Source organism: Anomalospiza imberbis, chromosome 3, assembly GCF_031753505.1.
Source record: "Anomalospiza imberbis isolate Cuckoo-Finch-1a 21T00152 chromosome 3, ASM3175350v1, whole genome shotgun sequence".
In the NCBI taxonomy this organism is placed as follows: domain Eukaryota; kingdom Metazoa; phylum Chordata; class Aves; order Passeriformes; family Viduidae; genus Anomalospiza; species Anomalospiza imberbis.
This window is the reverse complement of record NC_089683.1, coordinates 69,799,931-69,822,889: the sequence shown is the minus strand read 5'-3', so window position 1 is coordinate 69,822,889 and position 22,959 is coordinate 69,799,931. Positions and strand designations below refer to the sequence as shown.

Sequence of the window (22,959 nt, the reverse complement as noted above, 5' to 3'; positions counted from 1 at the left end):
ATTAATGAAGTCTTCTACTGACCTGTAGAGGAAAATTATAGGAATGAATCAATGCCTTTTTGTCACTGATACTTTTCAATATTTTAGCAACTTTGTTTTTCTTCCTTGTCTTGTATAGGAGTCTTTTTTGTTGTTTTTGTTGTTTTATGCTAGCAGTTTTGTGAGAAACTAAAGCTGGCAAATCACTTGAAAATCCTCCTGAGGCACAACACAGACAATTCCCTCTCTTGCTTTTTCATTCTGTTTGTGTGTACATATGGATATGTAAATCAAAACAGTGATGTAGTGATTATGCAAATCTATTAATTGATTGCCTGAGAATCAACAATGCCTCCTGAGTATTTAAATACATTTATTTTACATTTGAAGAAATTTGTCTTCTCTGTATATACATATCAGACGTCTGATCAAAATAGTGACATGACTTGACTTCACCCGGGAGGAGGGAAGAAGAAGTAGCTACATGCTCTAATTGCCATTTGGTCTTTTTTTGTCTGGAAGGGTTTTGTTTTGAGATTTGAGGTCTTTCAGGGCCAGTAAGGCAGGATGCATGGAAGGCAGGCAGAGTGGTGTAAGAAATCTGGAAAATTAGTGCAGGATCCAAAGGGGAAAGTGAGAAATTAGCCATTTTATATATAAACTTGAATTATCACACTAACAAAATAAGTAGAGGGTAGTGATGGTTTACATATTTCCTATTACATTTGTTAATTCCATAGGTTCAAATGACAGCTTGTGTCACTCCCTACTGCAGTTTAACATGTATCTCTAGTCTCAAAGACAGCAGCTGTTCTTGTTCTGTAAAAGTTGCCCCTGGATTCAGGCAATTTTAAGTAGCAGAGTGGCTGCATTTTCTGCTGGCACCTCTATTGGCATTTGATGTTAAATTGAGGAAATTCCTCCTGCTGCAAGTTCCTCCTGCTCCTTGCCCAGAACACCAGTGGGCCCCAGGCAGACACAGCTGCTTCACTTTTTGAGAAGGGCTGGAGGTGGCTTTTAAGTAGGGGAGCAGCTGGTGCCTTCCCTGCTCCACTGCTCCTGTGGTGTGAGGTGACTGGAAAGTCAGTCTGCAGTCCCATCTCCTCCCTTCCCGATGCTGCACCCTCCTTATAGTGTCACTAGGTTTTTCTGAGTCTCTTGACTTACTTTTGAGAGTGATTTAACATTACCATCACACCTAAATGATCTGGTAGTACAGTTTGGTGTTGAGAAATTTCAGTGGTATCACTTAATTACCATGTGGGAGCACTGGATTTTGACCCGGCTTGTGGCAGGGATTCCCATGTTCCCTGTGTTATTGGTAGTCTCAAGATGTCTTGGAACAAATCAAAACCCCAGAGGTAAAAAAAAAAAAAAACAAACCCATTTATATTAAAGATACTTAAATGTGTGTATGCTTCAGAGCTGTGAGGCATTACAGCCTCGTGGCTGTGGTTCTGAGCAGCTTGGCAGGACGCTGTGTAGCTCCGTGTCAGGAGGTGCCGCGTCTCTTGAGCTGTCCTTTGTGTCTGGGCTGGCACTAGAGGTGAATTCTCAAACATATCTAAATAGTATAGGGGAAATTCCGAGTACCGTTTTATTAAAAACCAATACTGTTAATGTCCTGTAATTTCTTAAAAACTGGGGTAAGACCCCAATGTTTTTTGGTTTTGTTGTATTTGAAAACTGTTAATACTGATACTTGTTCAACCTTTCAATATTTCCCTTCATGTTCTGTCTAAAACATCATACTAAAAGGTAAAGATTTGAAACTGTTACAACTACCCTGAGAGAAACCTTTCAGCATGGAAGGACTGAAGTGACCTTGACCTCAGTAACCTTCAGTCCTACTGACAGAGTAGCACAAGCATGAGTTTGTTGAAAAATGAACCCAGGTGAACTCTGTGTGAATAAAAATTTATAGTAAAAGAAGAATTAATTTATTAGTTACAATGTATTATTTATAGAAATGCGTGATTAAATTAGATGAAATTGAAAAAACATTTTAAATACTACTACTATATCTATTTTTCACCTTAGAAATCGTGGATGGCAATGTGAAAATGACACTGGGTATGATCTGGACTATCATCCTTCGTTTTGCTATTCAGGATATTTCAGTGGAAGGTAAGAGTAATACAATTATGTTAAATAATTAAGAAATGTGTTTAAAGACATTTTAAAATTAATTGTGTATAAGTGAGAGAAGTGTTTTAAAATAATTTTTTCCACAGAAAATGATACTGTAAGTTCTCTACCTGGTGACGAAATTAATTTCTGGAGGGAAAATTATTTACTCTCCTTATCTTGACAGAGACCATAAGCCAGCTTTCTAAGTGCTGAAGTTCTGGTCATGTCTCTCAGCTACAGACACAGAAATATGACTTTGTTTCTGAGCTTTTGAGCTGTACCCTTTGTGTTTGGTTCTATTTATAACAAACATTTTTAGTCCTGTCCATTTGTCACATTCTTTGCAAATAAATATGATCTGATTATATCCCTCTTCTTTCTATCTATCGTTTTCCCCCTCACTGTTTCAGAAGTCTTTTCTTAACTTCCACTTGGTAACTGGCTCCAAAATGCATGTTGTTACAATACTCTTTAAATCAAGTCTATGCCTTGAAAGTCTAGAGTTCTAGAAAATGATCTCGATTTTCAACAAAAGTAGAATTGCTTGAGGCTTAGCATATTGTCCTGCCCACATAATTGGTGTGATATTACATGTGGACCTAATGGTTTATTTAATAATTTCTGACCTTTACTTATGCACTTAGATGCCCATTGGGTTCAGATAATAAATGTATTTTTTGGGCACTTAAAACCTCTTCATAAGCAAATGAACTGAGACTACAAGCATATTTCATTTAGGCACCAACACAATCTTTTTAATGTCTGTTTGCATTATATTTTATTGGGTATTTTGCTCCAGGGTACAGTCTACTGTGCAGGCTTCCTTCCATATAATTCCTTCCATTTCTAACATCCCAGAATATTCTGTGTAGGCTGAGACTCTAATCTTAACTGACCTCTGTATTTTAATGAAATTCCAGTAGTCCATTTATATGAACATCTTCTAGGATTAAATGTTGGTTTATGCCATTCAGTTTCAGGTGGCCAACGATGTTTAAGATGACAAGAAATTAATTACTTGAGCACTTTAAAAACTTTTCCCTTTTTTTACTTCCTTGTCTTTTACAGAGACCTCTGCCAAAGAAGGGCTGCTGCTGTGGTGTCAAAGGAAAACTGCTCCTTACCGAAATGTGAACATTCAGAACTTCCATCTTAGGTAATCTTCCATTATTTCAAGAGGTAGAAGCAACTCAAAAATGTTATGTCAAAATTTCCCCACAGTTGTGTAGGTATATATTTGATCAGAGAATTTTGCTCTTCACTAGACCTTTTTCAAATTCTCCTGCTCTATCTTCAGAGTGTTATTTTGGTTGGCCTTAGCATTATTTACTATGAATTCCAGAGTTATTATTTAAAAAAAGAGATCCTGCTATATACAGAATTACCATATTACATTGTTAGGGGTTCTTTGTATTAAATGGGAATTCCTGAATACTGTAGCATAGTGGCAAATGACTGCTTTCAAATGAGAGCCACAGAGAAGTTCTTCTGGCAAAAAGACCACTGTGTTGAGCATGTGAAATCATATTATGTTGAATCAGTCTTTATTGCTTTGCAATGTACATTACTATAAGGAGCATAAAATGCACTCGGTACATAAACAAAAGCAGCACTTGTAAACACATTTTGCAGAATCAGGCTTATAACATAAGTTGGAAAATTTAGTGAAGCTCCAGCCTTGTGTTTCTGTGTTTTCTTTAAGAGCTAGGATGGGAATTCCAGGCCCTGTACAGACTGCCTGGTTTGGGGATTTCCCTGGGCTAGTTCCTGAATCTGTGCCACTGGCCTACCTCATTAAAGTACATGACTTACCATGTGCACTGTTTAACCAGGTGATCTTCCCTTCCCTAAGACCCTTCTAACATTTAAAGCAAGAGCTCTATATTAGTGTTCTGAATTAATTTGTAATGTGTAGTTACCTAAAGCACATTTAGTGACAGAGAAGATACAGTTCACACATACATTCCAAGATAAGAAAAATTTGTCAGATTTGCAATCCCTGTATTGCCTTTCAGAGATCTGAAATTTGTTATGTGTTACTTTCTTAGAATATGCAAAGATATATTTAGTAGAACTTTCTATGGATTGATGGTATACTGTAAGTTACAGTGTCTGAATCTTAGTGTATTTATGTACATACACTGGTCTGATACATGATATGGGGAAAACATCTTGAATGGAAGTATCTTGATTTATGTTTGGGTAGATTGGCTCTTACAGTACTACTTTGCAGTGGGCTATCCAGATCATTTTATTTTGCACCTTTTGGAAAAAGAAATTGTTTGGTGCTCAGTGTGATTTGGTTTTACATTCTAGATGATTTTCTATTACAATGTAAGTATATGCTGCTTGATTTTGTTACATTTTTTTGGAGATGGTTCTATTATTTGAAGGACCTACCCAGACATCTGAGTGGTAGGGATTTTAAGAGTGTTAACATGCTTAGGCTCACACAATTACTGCACAGGACAAGACCTCAAACCCTCAGTCCCTGTGATTGCTTAAAGTCTTTACATAAAGTATCTTTCAGAATAATTACTTCTGGCTGAAAGAAGCCTCTCATAATCTTTCCAAAAATATATTATTTGTAGCTCCATTCATTTCCTGTTCTTGCCACAAAAGGTAGCAGGTCTGAAGTCAGGGTGAAGTGTAAGAACTCAGATCAAAGCTGTCACGTGTGAAGTGTTTTAAATAAACTGAGCTGATTTATGATTTCTTACTTCTCTGAGCATATGGTTGTGCCAGTAAAATTCTCAGAAATAACAGACGAAAAGCCTCTTGCTTCAGCAAATTCAAGTAATTGCAGGTTTGCTCTCCTTTTATTTTTTTACAAATACACTGTGAGTGTAATGGGAGATGATGCACTTTCATGGATGAATGTGTACTTGAGCTGTCCTAGAACACTGCATGAATTAAGCAATTCAAATCAGGGACTGTTGCACAAAATGTACATTGCCTAGAAAGTATATGAAGTCTACATGGAGTTTATGGAGTATATGGAGTATACCTTAAGTGCGTATGGACTGCAGAGTAAGGTATGTACTATAGATAAAGGAGTACAGTAATCGAGCAGCTCAGAGAGAGTTGACACAAGTTCAGGATTTGACAGAATTCCTGCTTTAATCTGAGCATCGAGCAAGGATCAAACTGTAAAATGCCATGACTTTATTAACTAATTTTTTTTCCATTTTATTTTTTTTGCTGTAAAGCTGGAAAGATGGCCTTGGATTATGTGCACTTATCCACAGACACCGACCTGATCTTATTGACTACTCCAAGCTAAATAAGGTCATCAGTCTGGGTGGTACAGCATGCTGTCCTGCAGTGATTTGGCTGGCTTCTGGTTTGCTTAGCATGTTTTCTAAAATACAGGCTGAGGAGTGCATACTAATTCTGACTTTCTAAGGTCCTTCCCAAAAAAAACCTCAATGACACAAGGGAGAGGACCTCCTGACTGTCCTGTGTCCTTTCCCTTCCATTACAATGACTTCAGCATTTAATTGCAAATAATCTGGCCCTCAGATTCTGGCAGTTGATGAAGTATTTATACTGCCCAATATGGAAGTTAAATCAAATACTTTGGAATTATCCATTTACCACTGATAGTATTGTCCATCCTGTTTTTATCCGGTGTAAATGACTGTAGATTGCAGACCAGTAAACAATGACATGACAATTAATCATAAAATTCCTCAGAACAAACACTACCCTTGCTAATTAGGAATACACATTAAATTACTAGTCTTACATATTCAGAAAGTATTCACTGATTCTCAGATCTACTCTTCCACCTATACTTCCAGACAAATGGAAGCAAAACCCATAAGCTAACCTCCTTAGTAGTACCTCATGGAGATTAAAAACTATTTTATTACATTCTGCTACTTATGGCAAAATTGATGTTTTCTAAAAGATACTTTGGTTTGAGAGGGAGAAATGAGCAATGAGCAGTAATGTCAGAATTTCTTGGTATCATTACTGAAGGAAAAAACCTGGAAAGAAGTAGAATGTTGTTTCACATGAGGTCTCAATACAAACATGCTGATTTCTCCTTTGGAATGAATGTAAACACCAGTCTCGTGTAAGCACCGGTGCAGCAGAAACCTTAATCATTATTTTAATCTGTTGTGTGCAACTTTGCATTGATGAGAGAGAGTGGTAAAACATCCAATGTATTTTTCCATTCCATGCCCTTTCATTGCAAATTGTTTTACTAGTGGAATCAACTGTTACTAGAAAGCCCTTGGTGAAGAAAAGATAAATGAATGAACTGAGACTATTTTAAGACTTATTCTGCTTTATATGTTTATAGGTTCAGTTTATGCTAGAGTCCCTGAAATGTGCAGTAATGAAAATTAAATGAACTTAGTACTGAACACGTAAGATTTAAATTTAGGCAGCTGTTAAGATAACTTCAGATCTGAACCAATGGGCAAAATATTAGCCATCAATACCAGCTTGTTCTCCAATTCTATATGCAACCTTTCCTACAGATAAACAGAGTAATGGAATGACTGAGCTACCTGTCTCTGTGCACATGTGCTTATTATGCATGGCATGAACAGAAGTGAGTTTGATTGAATCTGTGCTTTGAATAGTGGTACGTGGTGCTGAAGAACATCACAGTTAACCATCCCATAGATGAGTGCTGAGAAAAGGGAACAGAACATAAGCAGGTCTGCTTCAATGCTACTATTTTCCTCTTAGAGGTTTCCAAAATAAGAACAGGTCAGGTTTCAAATTGAGGCTGAGCTGTTGCACGTAAAGCACATGCAGAAAAAAAATCCTTAAATAGATCCTGCTTTTCTGGCCTGGCTGTTTGATTGACTCTTCATTTTGGTTACATTAACAGCTGTCTTGGCGTCTTGTTTCTTACTGCCTGCATGCTGTCCTTTCCTTTTCTCAACAATATGTTTTGTGTGAACTTGTAGCTGGAAAGACGGCCTTGCTTTCAATGCCCTTGTCCATAGACACAGGCCTGATCTCCTTGACTATGCCAAGTTAGATGAGGTATTTCTTTAGCTGTAGCAGAGATTTTTAGTTACTGTGGCTTGTAGCTCTGTTTAAAAGGATGGGTGATGGAAATCTCCAATTATTCAGAAGCTGCTATGATTTTAAAGCAATCCTTTACCAGTGGAGCACTATTTACTCATGCATTTAGTACCAAGCACACAAATAGGAGGTGCTCATCACTCATTCATAGGCAAAGTGCTTTAACCTAGTCAATAGTTCTCACTTAGATTTACTGTCTTTTGTCTTTTCTTTTACAAAATCCGTGCTCTCTATCTGAACTGTGCTCACTACTTCCTTTCTCTTTCCTTCAAATACCAAAATCTCAAAACTGGAGGAAGTGCTTGAATTTCCACAGCCCTAAAAATCCGTTTATAGAGGCATTATGGGTTTTTATTTCCAAGCCCAACCTGGCAGTTTTGCTCCTTCTGGAGAACAATTCTGCCTGTGCTTGCTTCTTCTCGTGCAGGCACCTAACCAGCAGAGAACTCAATGGAAGTCATATCCCTGTGATGTACTGTTTAGTGGGTATAAAACAGGCAGGGCTAACTCTGTGTTGAACAGTCTCATTTAGCCTGCTGGTCCAGTGGCATTTAGTGTCTGTATTGTTGCTGTACTTCATTCAAAATTAGCTCAGAACTGAGTATGCACTGTTATCTGTGTTCACCTCCAGAATGCATTTCCAGCAGAGTTCTAGCAGTAGATAGTACCTTATTAAAATTTTCTTTTGAAAACATAGCAGCAGATGGACCAAAAGTTCATATACCTAGACTCTGTTTTTTGAAGAACAATAGTTGTGACTCCAGTTTACAGTTTGGAAAAAAAGAAGCTAAGTTTTAGTGTACCTACTCTAGTCTTGCTTCAAAGAAAAACTTCTATTTTTGACTTATTATTTTTTTCCTTACTGCAGGATGACCCCATAGGGAATATCAACCTTGCCATGGAAATTGCTGAAAAACATTTGGATATTCCAAAGATGCTGGATGCAGAAGGTGAGAGTTACAACTTACTGAAGTTTGTGTTGCTAGTAAACAGGACACAGTAAAATTTCTCTTTTAATTTTTTTTCCTAGAAGATTTTCAGTATTCCTTTCATGTGAATCATAATGTAGCAACCTGCTTAATTTTCAAAAAATATTTTCATCCCTTTCCTGCATGCATTGGATAATTCCACACACTTTTTGCTTTATTATTTATTGTTTGTTAATGCTTGGATTTATTATGGTGCTTTGGACCCTAACCTCAGCACATGGCCCTACTGTGTTGAGGTAAAATGCAGGATCAAAAGTTAATCCTTGCTTTTAATAATTCAAATTTAATAAAGGGAAATATAACTGTTAGCAACTTAAAGCATATTCAGTTTTTTAAACGTTTAAGCGAGGGGCCAAAAATAGAAATAGCAGAAGTACTCTCAAAGCTTTCAAAATATACTAATACATGCCTCACCTCCTCTGAAAGAGAGCTAGGTTGAGAGAAGCATTTTTTTTAGTTCATTTTAGTTGTAAACTTTTTGAAGTGATACTTTTAACAAATAATTAATGTGTCTCCAATTATCTTGAGAATTTCCTGAATTTCTTCAAGACAATCAAACTTTTGTACTCTGGGCAAAAAATGCTGCCAAAATACTGGAATTTGCCTACATTAGTTCAATCTTCCCCAACAGTGGAGACTCAGCTCTGGTGGCTTGTCAGTAGAGCAGTGATAACATGGGAATTATCTAGAGAACTCAAACTGACTATACCATGTCCTCTTGAAGTCTTCATTTGGAAAGTTAGACAGGATGATTTGGAAAATCTAGGCTGTAATCTCTTAATTGAAGAGTAGTTTCACTTTCATGCTTTAAAACTTTTTTTTTCATCTTTTGAACTGCGATTCCCCTTTCAACAACACCACTTAATTATTTTGCTCTGAAATAAGTGTGCAAGGAATAAACAGAGAAGTGCTGTCCCCTTGCCATTGAGCAGCTTTCTACATTTTTTCCTCTTCTCTTTGTAGTCAATATAAAAAATCTTTTATTTTCCTCACCAAATTTTCTGCACATTCTATTCCTTATCTTACTATTCTCCTCTTGGCAGTAATGAAATTATAGTCTTTCTAATACCTTTTAAGTATTCATGGACACTTTTTACCATCTTTACTTCCACTGTGCTCTCTGTGGAAACTTTGCCAAGTTTTGTTCACAGCTACATAAAGTAGATGCAAAATCAGTAAATATATTGGTATTAGAAATTTCACTGTTAACATTAGAAGTTTTCACTCATTCCAGGGTCTTGCCAAGTCAATATCTTCCCACTCCTTACATTGACAGGAATTCATGCAGCCTGAACTAGAATCATTCATTGCTCAGCCATAACTGCTGTAAAAACACCTTTTCCTGCCTTTCTTTGTTAAGTACTGAAAAGGTCCATTTTTACCCATGGATGCATACCTTGATTGCACCCACTTTATATTTTCACTCTCCTGCCATGGTAGGGACAAAGCTATTAGCCGGCCAAGCTAAACCCTCCTGTGATTTATGCTATTAACTAAAAGATGGGCTGGCACAGGGATTGCAGAGCTGCTACTATCCAACTTTTCTTAGCACAAAATGTATTTCTGGACTGCAGGACTTGTACAGGTTCCCAGTATATGCCAGTACCCTGTCAGCCACAGGGACCCTGTGCTGATACACACTGAGTGCAGTTCTAGTTTGTGACTGTCTGTGGCTGTGTTTAGCTCTGCAGTAATTGCAGTGATTCAGATGAAGTTGCTTTGGAGTGGCAGTGAAGCTGAACCCAGCAGATCTGCCAGCCATGCCATCTGCTTGGAAGTTTCCACAAACCAGAAGGTAGCAATACCCTTCTGTACAGTCTCAGCCTTCAGATGTTTTGCCATTTCAGGGAGAGTTGTATCTTTTGTGCTTGCTGATTCCTAAAGCTTAGGTGACTTTGCACTCATACCAGTAAACAGATGCAACCTGAACAATTGTGTATTTATTTGGAATCCTTACAGCACCGAGGTGGCACCATTAGCATAATCAGATGAAAGTACCTTGTGAGAATTTCTGAGCAGTTAACCCTCTTCTCTCCACACAGATGTAGTAAACACTGCCAGACCTGATGAAAGAGCCATTATGACTTATGTTTCCTGTTACTACCATGCATTTGCTGGTGCTCAGAAGGTGAGATTGTAGATGGATCAGATCTCATCCTTCACCTTCTGTCTTGTTTTTTTCAGCAGTTTTTCCTTTTCTGATCTTTTCCTCACTAGAACAGCATCTTAGAGCTGAGCTCATTTCCTATCGCCTCTTTTCTCTGTGAGACGCTGTTTTGGTAGAGCCAGTAGTGGTCTATCCATTTGTTCCATAGAAACAAACCTTTCTGTCTCATCTTTTTGCATATTTACTAATAATATCCAGTAGGTTTTTGACAGCTAGTTACTGAATGGGAGAGGATGATATTCCCTTAAAATGAATTTGTGTGCATTCATTTGAAGCACCATTAAAAATGTAAGATGAAAATAAGCTCAGAGTGAAAAAAATAGTAGACCTCAATCTTTCTTCTCTCTGCTGGATATTATTTCTGCTACAGATGTCAAAATCATCATAACATGCTCAGAAAATAAACCCTTCTCTTATGCTTTCAGGATTGTTTTTAAAATGTTAAATGCATAATGTAAGTACAAACAGCAACACCAAATGATGCTGCTAAGCAAAACAAAAACATGTATAGACATCTCAGACAAGCTCTGGAATCATGTTCTAAAGAAAAGAAGGAAAATTCTAAAAAATAAGGCGGTTTGGAGTTGGGCATACTTCAGGTATTGGTAATATAAAAATACTGATATATAATGCTAAAGTGCAAGTTCTGGACAACATCCCCCAGACTGAAATGTAGTCTGCCTTTCCTGGGTCTGAGTCAAAATCCTCCCCATTTAAGTTACCAGACATATGTGTGCCAGTTCTTAAACAGACAGTCCTGTTAAAATTAGGGTTACTCACCCCTATGACAATACTGCTGGATCAATCTTAATGAAAAAAAATCCTCCTCTTTGTATTAGCTTATACTGATTTTTTAGTGTACTTTTTATTCCATCAGGACCCCTCAATCTAACAGTAAATTTTTTACAGCTTTGTAGAATTTCTCGGATACAGAGCTAAGGACAAGAAAACAGTAAGAAGGACGTGAAGTTATGCATTTATTTATTCATCCTATTTTCTACTCCTCGATTCTTTTTTTTTTCTTGTTTTATTTTAATTTCTCCCCCCTCTTGTAGATATTGTGAACACTCCCAAACCTGATGAGAGAGCTATCATGACATATGTGTCCTGCTTCTACCATGCTTTTGCTGGAGCAGAGCAGGTATTAATCAACTGTGTCTTCAGGTTGCTGTGTTTTTGATTGGTTGTTTCACATTTCCACTAGTTTATTTAAAAAAAAAAGCAACTCAACTAATTTAGTACTATGTGGTTTTAATTAACTTTTGCAAGTATTACTTTAACACTAATATTTGTTTTTAACCAACTCTCAAACCTGTTTTAGTTAAATGTTGTGTAACAAGTTAACTTCTTTAATTCAAATAGACATTCTGTTTCTAATTTTTGGTCTTTATTTGGAAATTTTAAGGACTGTTTTAGAAAAAAACTGATTTGAAGATATTGTTAAGTGGAGTTGTTGCTTGTTGCTACAACATCTAATGTGTTTACTATATAACTGAATGTTTGACTTTTGGAGACTGAGACTTACTCATGCTGAGTAGCAATTTAGGGCTAGATTTTCAAAGATGCCTGAAGAGACAGGCACAGAAGATATCCAACACAGTTTTTGTGCCTGGTTCCCACTGAAGCCAACAGAATTATTTGTGGATGAAAGTATAAAAGGCATGCACATCATCAGCAGACCTGTCATTAATGGGATATTCACTTACAAATGTGGCACTTCCCACTCTTCTCTTTCATACACAAATGGACATAATCCAATTTATGTTACAAAAAAAAGCAACAAACCTTTAAAGTAGCTGGTATTTTCCCTTCATCCTCAGGACTGAATTTCCCTTCCTGTCTGCTAGGTGCCCTATACCTTACCACAGCACAGCTATGCTGTTGCACTCTCTCATTCTTGGGTAGGAAGGTTTTGCTATTCATGCAAAAACTTTTGCTATTCATCCAAATACTCTGTAACACAGGAGTCTACATGGATATTAATTTCATTAGATATATTCCAGAGTCATATTTGTAGGAAAGTACTGCTTTGTGGTATCAAACTAGTAAATTTAAAATATGGCAGAGCTACACAGAGCCTTCACATATAAATTTATTAGGAGGCATGAAAAGATTTGCTGTCAGTGGTTGAGCTGCACTTATTCTCAAGGGTTGTACAGACATAGAGTGGCCTAAGACTCCTGCATCACATGTGGTGTCTTTCCAGTGTGGCTAACAAATCTAATACTTTTTGGATGTGACTTATAAAAATAACCTAATAGGTTATTAGGCTATTTGAGAGTGGCCTAAGTTGTCTTAAAAAAAGAAAAGATTTATTAGACAACTATATAATAAGGCTTCATTGTACAACAAGGGGACCTCTGTGCTGATCCATGCCTCATTCAGGCCATTGGAATCTATGGCTGCAGAAGGAGGGAAGTATGAGTATCTCAGCAACCTAGGAGCATAAATCACTAACTATAAAAAATTGTGATATTTTATTTGCAGCAGCCACATTCTCTCTCTTTCTCCAAGCCTATACCTTTCTCAGAATGTGTTTATGAATATGTTCTGTTTATTTGCTGTGTCTTACAGGCTGAGACTGCAGCTAACCGGATCTGTAAGGTGCTTGCTGTGAACCAGGAAAATGAGAGGTTGATGGAAGAGTATGAGAGACTAGCAAGTGAGGTAAGGATGCTCTATCTGTAATGTGGTGACAACAATGTTCATGAAATATTGAAAGTTGAAAGATTTGTGCACTCTCTTCAAGACAGAAGAGTGGAGACACTGTAAGGGTAAATCTCTCAGTGTTAGGTCACAAAGCCCAGTTGCCCAAGATACCGAGTTTTGGGTGACTCCTTTGCCACAGACTTCCTGTGTGACCTTCAGCAAGTCAGTCCGTCTTGTTAATGTGCCCAAAAGGGTGTCTTGAGGACTGTCATCCATCTGCCCCAAGACCAGGCTTCCTGTCTCACTAATCTTCAAAGACAGCCATCCTTGACCACATGTGGAACATACTAGATCAAGCAAGCCCCTCAGCTTTGTGTACTGCAGAGCACACCTGGAGAGGGTCTGTCAGGTTGTTCACAATTCATCTATGAGCAAGGACAGCAGATGAACGTACAGATGAATGTGCTCCTCCTGTCCTTTCTTGTTTAATGGCAAATCTGCTGAGCACAACTACAGACACAAAACTACAGACTCATTGTACAGTGCACAAATGAGACCTCTCTTATCTTTTGTTGCTTAACCTGCAAAAACATACTGAGATCACAGCACTACTTTCTGTATCTAAATTTGCACTAATGGCCTTCTGAGTGAAGACTTTTATATGACCTGAAGCTGGTTTCTGTCCCAATCCCATAACTATGAGTACCTGAAACACCAAGACCAATACTTTTGAAAGTGGCAGTTGATATTGGGTAACTCAGATTCTGAGTAATTACAGACACCTTAGATGCGTGTTAATCATTCTGAAAATCAGGCTATTTCTAGAAATACCTGGAATATATGGGAAAATTTGCTACTTGTATTAAGCAATACATTATAAAAAGTATTGTTTAGCTTTGAATATCTTGTGCTTAGTCACCATTAAGGCATCAGTACCAAGTGAAGTCAATAATATTAAAATGGAACAAACTTAATTAAGATTTGTATGTTCAGCATAATCTTTTCTTGGTTGTTTTTCCATTGCCTTTATTTGATTTGTTTTTGTTGGTTTGAAAGCTTTTAGAATGGATTCGCCGGACAATTCCTTGGCTGGAAAACAGGACCCCAGAAAAAACAATGCAGGCTATGCAGAAGAAATTAGAGGACTTCCGGGACTACCGCCGCAAGCACAAACCTCCCAAAGTCCAGGAGAAATGTCAGCTGGAGATCAATTTCAACACCCTGCAGACAAAACTGAGAATCAGCAATCGGCCAGCTTTCATGCCATCAGAGGGGAAAATGGTTTCAGTAAGTAAAGAAGGCATTAATATTCTGTTTGTTTTATCAATGATCTCCCAAAAAACCCAATGTGAAGGATTGAAAAGCCATTCTAAGTAATTCTCAGAAACATCAGTTTGTTGTACTTCTTCAATACCAAATTCCTTTTACACGTTCCCTTTTGTTCCAGAATCTTGCTTTCTAATAAGCATGCTCCTGCCTCTTTGAAGGCTTTCCCAAAAGCAAAGTATCTGGAGATGCAAGACGATATAGAACTTCCTTTGGGAGTGTTATCAATACTCGTATATCATTGAGCCCATGACTGCTTATTTAAGCAAAAGTTAGTGGTTTCACTGACATTTTAGTCATCAAACAAACAGACATTGCTCAATACTTGTTTCTACATTTTTTTCTATTTTGCTTTTTCTCTTATGTCTGTGAAGATAAGAACATTCTGTACCAAGAATTCTCATCTGCTGATAAGTACTGTGACTTGACTGGGGATCAAATAATTTCCTGTGGAATACAGCAAAATTGTTTCTGTACTCTATTATATAATTTGTTTTGTTTTTCATGAACAAAGAAAAATTCTCTGTCTGGAAAGGGTTATTGTCCACTCCCTATATGCAGAAAATAAGGACCCTGTATCTTGAGCTTCCCACTCATGTCTTTGAGTTTGCCAGGAAGCTCACAAAACTTTGAGTACTACAGAAAGTGAAATGAATTTGTGTTCCAGGTAAAACATGCACCAAATCCTCTTGATACTAATTACCTTGCTATTGTCAACTTGTTAAAGCAAAGCACTTTCATTTTCATAACAGATAGATATATTACAAAAGAACACACACATTGTAAAATGGGAGGTAAAAGCAATATATTGTGAAGACTTTGGACCTGTAGCCATGCTTGGAAACCATTTCTATGGGGCTTCTTCAAACCCACCTGAACACAACACACTATGAGGAGCAGGTGTCTGCACTAAAACACAACTGCCTGACAACATTTTCTATGAGTCTGTGATTTTACAAAATCTGAACATAAAAACTTCTCTTTTTGAAGCCAAATTGTGAACAAATCAAAAATCTGTAAACTTAGATGAAAAGAGATTATAGTTTCATCCATCTCTCCCATGTATTCTCTTCACAGGATATTGCCGGCGCTTGGCAGAGACTTGAACAAGCTGAGAAAGGCTATGAAGAGTGGCTGCTGAATGAAATACGACGACTGGAAAGACTTGAACACTTGGCTGAGAAATTTAGGCAGAAGGCTTCCACTCATGAACAGTGGGCATATGGTGAGGAGAGATGGCTTTTAGCATTTTTAGTATTTCAATGTTTGAAGTTGAACTGTCAGTGCTGAGTATTTGCCAGCTACTAACTCACTCATAAGTAGTTTGAACAATTTCAGACAATAAAATAATAACAGATAAAATATCAGGTTTTGTTGACTGTAGTCATGGTCCTAACTTGTTGGCATGTTGCTAATGAGATGTAACTGTAAAAATCATACTTGAGGTAGTGAGTCAAACTTAATGAGAACATTCAGCATTTGAATAGAGGCTATTACTGCTAATGTATTCCTATGCAGTTGTACACCAGCAATCCAACCAGGAATGCAGTCATACCACTGGTTGAGTGTGAAATTATTAACAGAAGTATTCTGAGTTTATTATTATTTGGTCATCATGATGTTCTGAATAGTCCAGATAAACTCCATGATCCTGGACTCATGTCTGCTTTGCTCCAAACCCTGAATTACATGCCTAGTTCTGGCTTTTAATGGTAACCTAACCTACCTGTAGTTGTGACACCTGTAGGACCTTACAGTGGTGTTCAATTTTGTTGGGGACTATTAAACATAGGTCTGCTCTATCATCCTGACAACGCTTCCTGTTTCTGCCATCTTCTGGCTTTTCCCACCTAGATTCTTTTGACATTGTGAAAGTGAATCAGAGTCCATCCTCTAACAAAGTTGCTGGAAGCATGCAGGGCTGTAAATGGCTGCCAAGCAGACACTAGAAGGGAACCTCCATTTATGAGCCCTGAGAGCTGATTTTCTGAGCGTAAACTACTCATGGTGACAAGTCATAGCTGTTGTGTAGGGAAAACTTCACATAAGCTGGTACACAGCAAGTGCAACAATAGTTGCTTCCGGCTCTAGGATTCACAGAGCTGCAAATGCCATGTGGTGAGTGCAGCTGCAGGGCCTGTCTGTTTGGATTCAGTTGTCCAACATAGGAGCTACTCAGCAGTAGTATTTCAGTTTCTACTTAATCTTTGTTTCTCTAGCCTTTTGTAGATAAGTTGGCATTTTCCACTTAAAATTCAGTGTTCAAGACAAAAGGCAGTCACACATCTCAGGTTTATTTTTTTTTAAGTGCCAAAATGACTAATGAATTGAAGGCAGAACATAAAAAAGAATAACAGAACATTAGTAAGAGTGAAGCTGAGCATAGCAGTGTGGTTTCTGTTTTTTTAAGTCTATTCTACAAAAATTATCACAGTGGCTTAGAGGTACATTTTTTGCTAATATACCATTTTTGTGCCAGTTTGTCCAGCAATATAATACTCACTATTTTAGACCTGTATAAGCAGCCTATGCAAAACCAGGACATTACTGTGAGAGCTTTAAAATTATATGTTTCTATTTAACATATGTGGACAATTTGCTGCTGATTTCAGTGGGGGTGGGATTTAATTTCATACATATGATTTTCACCATGCCTCTACTAAAAAGTTGATTAAATTTACAATTTTCCTAACAAATAAATTGAGTAATAAATGAGTAAATAAACTAAAATGAAGGAGCAAATAAACAAAAAAATTAGTAATATTTTTGTTTCTCTTTCAGGCAAAGAGCAGACCTTGCTTCAGAAGGATTACGAGTCTGCCTCTCTGACAGAAGTCCGTGCCATGTTAAGGAAACATGAAGCTTTTGAGAGCGATTTGGCTGCTCACCAGGACAGGGTGGAACAGATCGCTGCCATTGCCCAGGAGCTGAAGTATGTTCCATTTAAAGGCTTGCAGCTGCTGACATTTAACTTTGAGATAAACTCTTTCCAATGAATTTGATAGTGTCATAGGTACCAACGTAGGAATTCCAGGCATAGCTTCTTAAGTATATTATCTGAGCTGGTCACTGAGACCTTTCCCTCATCTCCCCCTTACCCCTAACCAAATATAGATATTCAACTGACCAAAACTATTTGAAAAGAAACATTTTCAACTTGACTTCACAGTAATATTTTAGCATTAGCTCTACCCATGAGTCCATTGTGGGTTGATGGGAATCCTGGAGGTGTTTATTTCTCAGTTCATATGGTCTGCTGAGAAGTACGGGCTATAAATTGTTTAACTTAGAAAATAATTTCACTTACACAAATTACAGATCAAGTATCTTCACAAATATATTGGTCCCTTCAAAAGGCTTCTCATGCCTTTATTATCTCTGTAATAATGGGTAATGCACTGACTTCCTGCAGATGTAATTATCTCTAATATGTTGATTTTTACAATCTCTTGATATTATATTTTGAAGTCCCATTGTCTCCATTTTACAGAAGGGACACTGGAAACTAAATAAATTGCTCTCAGATTCCTGCCCTTGGCTTCAGCTCTCCAAGTTTCAATTTCTCACCTTGAACAGGCAGAACAGTTACTGCTCAGAAATGAAATCTTAGAAACATGCCCTTTTTTCACTTTGTGAAGGACCATGGCTCACAAACTGCTCCATATTCATTAACGATTAAAAATCACAGACTTGTCTAAAAATGTAGTTCATATCTGATAGCAGCAGCACTTAATTGTGTAATTCAAATGGATTTAAAAGAAAAATCCTGTCTTCAGGATTATTTAAAGGAACAAAAATAAAGCACAGTGGACAGATTATGTACTGTGCTTTGGTTAATGAGAAAGAAATCAGAAAAAAACACAGAGAATGAAGAATTCCCTGAATATGTGAGATTATGAAACACTTTCTGGCATGCCTTGATCTCTGTTGTGGAGTTATTTCATAGGATGGCTTGGGTTGGAAGGGACCTTAATGATCATTTAGCTCCAAGACCCTTACCATGGACAGGGATATCTTCCACTAATCATGATGCTCCAAAACCCCATCCAGCCTTGCCTTGAACACCTCTGGAGATGGGGCATCCACAGCTTCTCCAGCCAACCTGTTCCAGTGCCTCACCACCCTCACAGTAAAGAATTTCTGCCTAATATCTAGTCCAAACCTGCCCTCTTGTTGTTTAATGCCACTCCCCCTTGTCCTTGTTAAAAGTACCTCTCCAGCTCTCCTCTAAGTCTCCTTTAGGCACTGGAAGGCTGCATTAACAAACATCCTCCCGCAAACATCCTCATCTACATGCTGGACAGCCCCAACTCTCTCAGCCTGTATTCTTAGGACAGACGCTCCACCCCTCTGATCATCTCTGTGTCCCTTCTCTGGACCCACTCCAGCAGGTCCATGTCTTCTCTGGGGGCCCCAGAGCTAGATGCAGGGTTCCAGATGGGGTCTCACCAGAGCAGAGGAGCAGAATCCCCTCCCTGGCCCTGCTGCACACGCTGCTTTGGATGCAACCCAGGACACGTTTGGCTTTCTGGGCTGTGAGTGCATATGGCTGGGTCATATTTAGCTTCTTGTCAATCAACATCCCCAGGTCCTTCCTCCCAGGGCTGCTCTCAACCCATTCTCTATCCAGCCTGTGTTTGTGCTTGGGATTGCCCCAGGATTTGTTTCTCTTTATATGAAAGAAAGTTTTTGTAACACCTAATCATTTGTTAATTCAGCTTCAGCTTATGAATTATGAGAAACTTTGGGAATGTAGCATACATAGCACAGCATCTGCTTACCAGTGTTTTGAACTCTCTGTCCTTTACCTCTGGTGACGCCAATGAACACTGTATCCTGTCTATTTTGGGATTGTCTCTTCTCAGTTGTTTCAGTAATTTGCTGTGTGAAGTAAAACAAGTTATTTGTGGCCCAGGCTGCAAAGGTGCTGAAAGCTGATTGCATTTAGAGATGCTCTAATTTGACTTCTCTGCTTCTCATTACAATGGTGCTATCAGTGACTGATTTTTCACTGTGACTCTGTAACTCAATTAGGCTTAATCCCCTTGGGGAACACTGAATGAAAGGTCATAAAGGTCAGGTTTTAGGTTTTATCACTGGCTGCAAGCTAATGGGCAGCTTCTATTTAAATGCTGATTTTAATTATTTATACATAATTCCTCGCACAATAAAATTATGGAGGAAAATGCTAATTTCTTTCTTAATCCGTATTTTTAAAGAAGGATTAATGTCTGAATGCTAAGAAATGTGCATTGGCATCTGATACAAAGCCTGTTGAAGTAAGTGTGGGTATTTCTTTCTTGATTTTTATTTATTTCATTGGTGGGTTGGTTGTCTTTTTGCTCATCACTGAAGCAGGCCTTACAGAAACCATTATCATTTGTGTCTAAATGCCAAGTCAGTAAACCTCCATGTTTTGTTTTAGTCAATCTGTTGGATGCCTAATGTTGCAGTTTCAAAGGAGAACTATTGCTGTATGTCCTGGAACTCTACTAGTTACAGTTTCCTGTCCTGGTATTTTCTGCTACAGCTCCGTCCACTGTATGCTTAAGGTTAAAATTGCTACAAACTTGTTGATTGATGCTATTTAGATAGAGAATTTATGTGTGTATGCAAACAGGTGATTCTAGCCAGGATGCTGCTATAAAATTGTTGTGTTCCCAGCCTGTATAGACTTAGATATTCCTTGGCAAAGAGGCATTACAGAGCTTGGAGAGGGCTTTATATAAAGCTGAAGGGGGACAGGCATTTCTAAAATGAGATTTGCCATTTATGACATAGCAAATGCACATTTGAGTGAGCTGCACTATAAAAACAAATGTTAATTTATGATCTGATGTGCTCATATCAATGTTTCCAATCATCAAGACAAAATTTTTGGAATGTAGTTTCTTGTATATCCATCACTTGTAGTATAGTGACTGATTTTCAGCCAAGCAGACCATTATCTGTAAGACTGATTTTAGAGTAATTTTGATTCTGGAGACCTGGGCTCAGATTGTGCTTATGTGCATGATTAACATGAGCCTTGTTCTGAAGCAATGCTTAAAACATGTTGCTCAGCAGGTTATTTTGTGGCACTATCACTGTTCCCAAAGTGAACTCACACTTAAGTGCTTCTCTGGATCAGGTCAAAATTTCCCTGAATTTTTAAATCTGACAGATAAGATTGAGTTATTTGTAAGATCAGTAGTGGTAACTTAATGATTTTTAAATTCCCAAGGCGTAGATTTCAAATGGCCAAACAAATAGAAAGACTGCTTTCTTAGAAGGTCTGTAACACATGAGAAGTAGTACTTCACGCACTGCAAAGTAAACATTTTTACAAATTGTAAATCTAGTCTCTTCAATGTCGTGAAAGATAAAAACATTAATAGGACAGGGAATGTTAACGTGTGTTTTATTTCCAACTAATTAATCTTTGAGTTATTACTTCTGTTGCTCCTGCTTTGAGCAGAAAGATATTCTTTGATACCTACAATACACTTATTTGAAGTAAACAACAGCAGGCCCAGAAAGGTTGTGGAGCTACATTGCTTAAGGCCACTTGGTAAGCTAACTTAGGATTTAGTCAGTTAGCAACATGGGTGCCCTTTTTGAAAGTTGTTTTGATATTATTCTCCTACCTATTTGTCCACAGCACACATCTCTGGAAGGAACAGGAAAGTAGAGATCTTACAGGGAATGACTGAATCTCCCTGGCAGAGCTTGTGGAGGAAGGTGGCGTATCACCTTCCAGGACTTTGACCACAGCTGGTACAATCAGTCCCTCACTTTCATGGAAGGACACCTGCCCTTACCCTTAATTGACAAAAGGAGCTAAGTGATCCATTGAAGCAAAAATAAATTTTACTCACTCAGGAACATAATCTAATAAACTTAATATGCTATAGCGAAAGAAAAACGAACTTTCAGCCAAAAGCTCATGACAGCAAAATCAATCTCAGCCTGTTTCAGCCAAGACTCTATGCTCCTGACTTAAAATTTCTTAGCAGATAGGTGGCTTTTGTTGTACCCCGCTGAAGGTTAATGAATAAGCTTCCAAAGAAGGAAGCGAGTTTTCCAGTTAAGAAGCCCTTGTATAGTGTGACTTGCTGGCCATTTTCTCCTTACTTATGAGAGTTTACTTTCACAATTTTGGGTTGTTTTTGTTATTTTTTAAAATTGTTTGGAGGATTGAATTAGAGAATACCTAGGCAAACTTGACATCTACAAGTCCATGGGCTCTGATGCGCTGCATCCGTGAATGCTAAAAGAATACCATAGAGAGGCTGCTCATGATGATCTTTGAAAGGCCATGGCAGTCAGGAGAGGTGCCTGAGGACTGAAAGAAAGCAAATGTCACCCCAGTCTTCCACAAGTGCAAGAAAGAGGACTCAGGGAGCTACCAGCCAATAGCTCCAGCCTCATCTCAATCCCTGGCAAGGTGATGGAGCATCTGATTCTGGAGGCCATCTGTAGCCACAGGAAGACAGGAATGTGATCAGGAGTAGTCAGGTAAATTATGCTTGACCAACCTGGTTGTCTTCTACAATGAGTCAACTACCTGGATGGATGAGGGAAGACAAGTGGGTTTTGCCTCTCTTGACTTTAGTGAGGCTTTCAACACTGTCTCTCACAACATCCTCATGGGCAAAGTCAGGAAGTGTGGGCTGGATGAGTAGACAGTGAGGTGCATTCAGAACTGTCTGAACGGCAGATCCCAGAGGGTCGTACTCAGTGGCACATGGTCAAGTTGGAGGTCTGTCACTTGTGGTGTCCCCCAAGGTCCAGCACTGGGCCCCGTGTTGTTCACCTTGTTCATCAATGACTCAGGTGAAAGGGCAGATGCCTCCTCAGCAGGTTCACTGACAACACAAAGCTGGGAGGAGGGGCCAGTACCCCTGAGGGCTGTGCAGCCCTTCAGAAGGATCTCAGCAGGTTGGAGAGATGGGCAGAGAAGAACTGGCTGAAATTTATCAAAGGCACATGCAGGGTCCTGCACCTGGGGAGGAATGACTCCTGCACTAGCACAGGGTGGGGGGCTGAGCTTCTGGAAAGCAGCTCTGTGGAGAAGGACCTGGGGCTCCTGGTGGACAACAAGATGTCCAAGATCTTGTCCTCACGGCCAAGAAGGTCAATAGTGTCCTGGGATGGATTAGGATGGCATTGCCAGCAGGTCGAGGGAGGTGATCCTGTCCCTCTACTCAACCCTGGTGAGGCCACATCTGGAATGCTGGGTCCAGTTCTGGGATCCTCAATACAAGAGAAAGATGGAGCTCCTGGAGCAGGCCAGGGGAGGGATACAGAGATGATGAGGGGACTAGAACATCTCTCTTATGAGAGAAGGATGAGGGAGCTGGGCCTGTTCAGCCTCAAGAAGAGATGACTGAGAAGGGACCTCATCAATGTCTGTCAGTATCTAAAGGGAGGGTGCCAAGAGGATGAAGCCAGGCTCTTCTCAGTGGGGCTGAGCAATAGGACAAGAGGCAACAGGCAGAAACTGATGCACAATAAATTCCACCTGAATATGAGGAAGAACTTCTTCACTGTGAGAGTGACCAAGCATTGGAAGAGATTGCCCTGAGAGGTTGTGGAGTCTCCCTCACTGGAGATATTTAAGAACTGCCTGGTTTCAATCCTGTGCTATGTGCACTAGGATGACCCTGCTTGAACAGGGAGGTTGGA

General features: G+C 38.7%; 1 protein-coding gene across 10 annotated transcripts in view; it reads left to right on the top strand.

Annotated features, from left to right (window-relative positions):
- ACTN2 (actinin alpha 2) overlaps nt 1-22,959 on the top strand; it is a 67,586-nt gene that overhangs the window by 28,403 nt on the left and 16,224 nt on the right. For 4 of the 10 annotated variants that reach the window (XM_068185004.1, XM_068185002.1, XM_068185000.1 and 1 more), the window contains exons 4-12: nt 2,020-2,106; nt 3,178-3,265; nt 5,319-5,397; nt 8,030-8,111; nt 10,193-10,278; nt 12,892-12,984; nt 14,023-14,253; nt 15,370-15,517; nt 17,074-17,224. In XM_068185004.1, the coding sequence (XP_068041105.1) occupies nt 2,020-2,106; nt 3,178-3,265; nt 5,319-5,397; nt 8,030-8,111; nt 10,193-10,278; nt 12,892-12,984; nt 14,023-14,253; nt 15,370-15,517; nt 17,074-17,224 (1,045 nt within the window). Of the gene's footprint in view, nt 1-2,019; nt 2,107-3,177; nt 3,266-5,318; nt 5,398-8,029; nt 8,112-10,192; nt 10,279-11,372; nt 11,459-12,891; nt 12,985-14,022; nt 14,254-15,369; nt 15,518-17,073; nt 17,225-22,959 lie in introns of those variants that run through there. The other 6 variants (XM_068185003.1, XM_068185001.1, XM_068184999.1 and 3 more) reach the window with 4 other exon arrangements.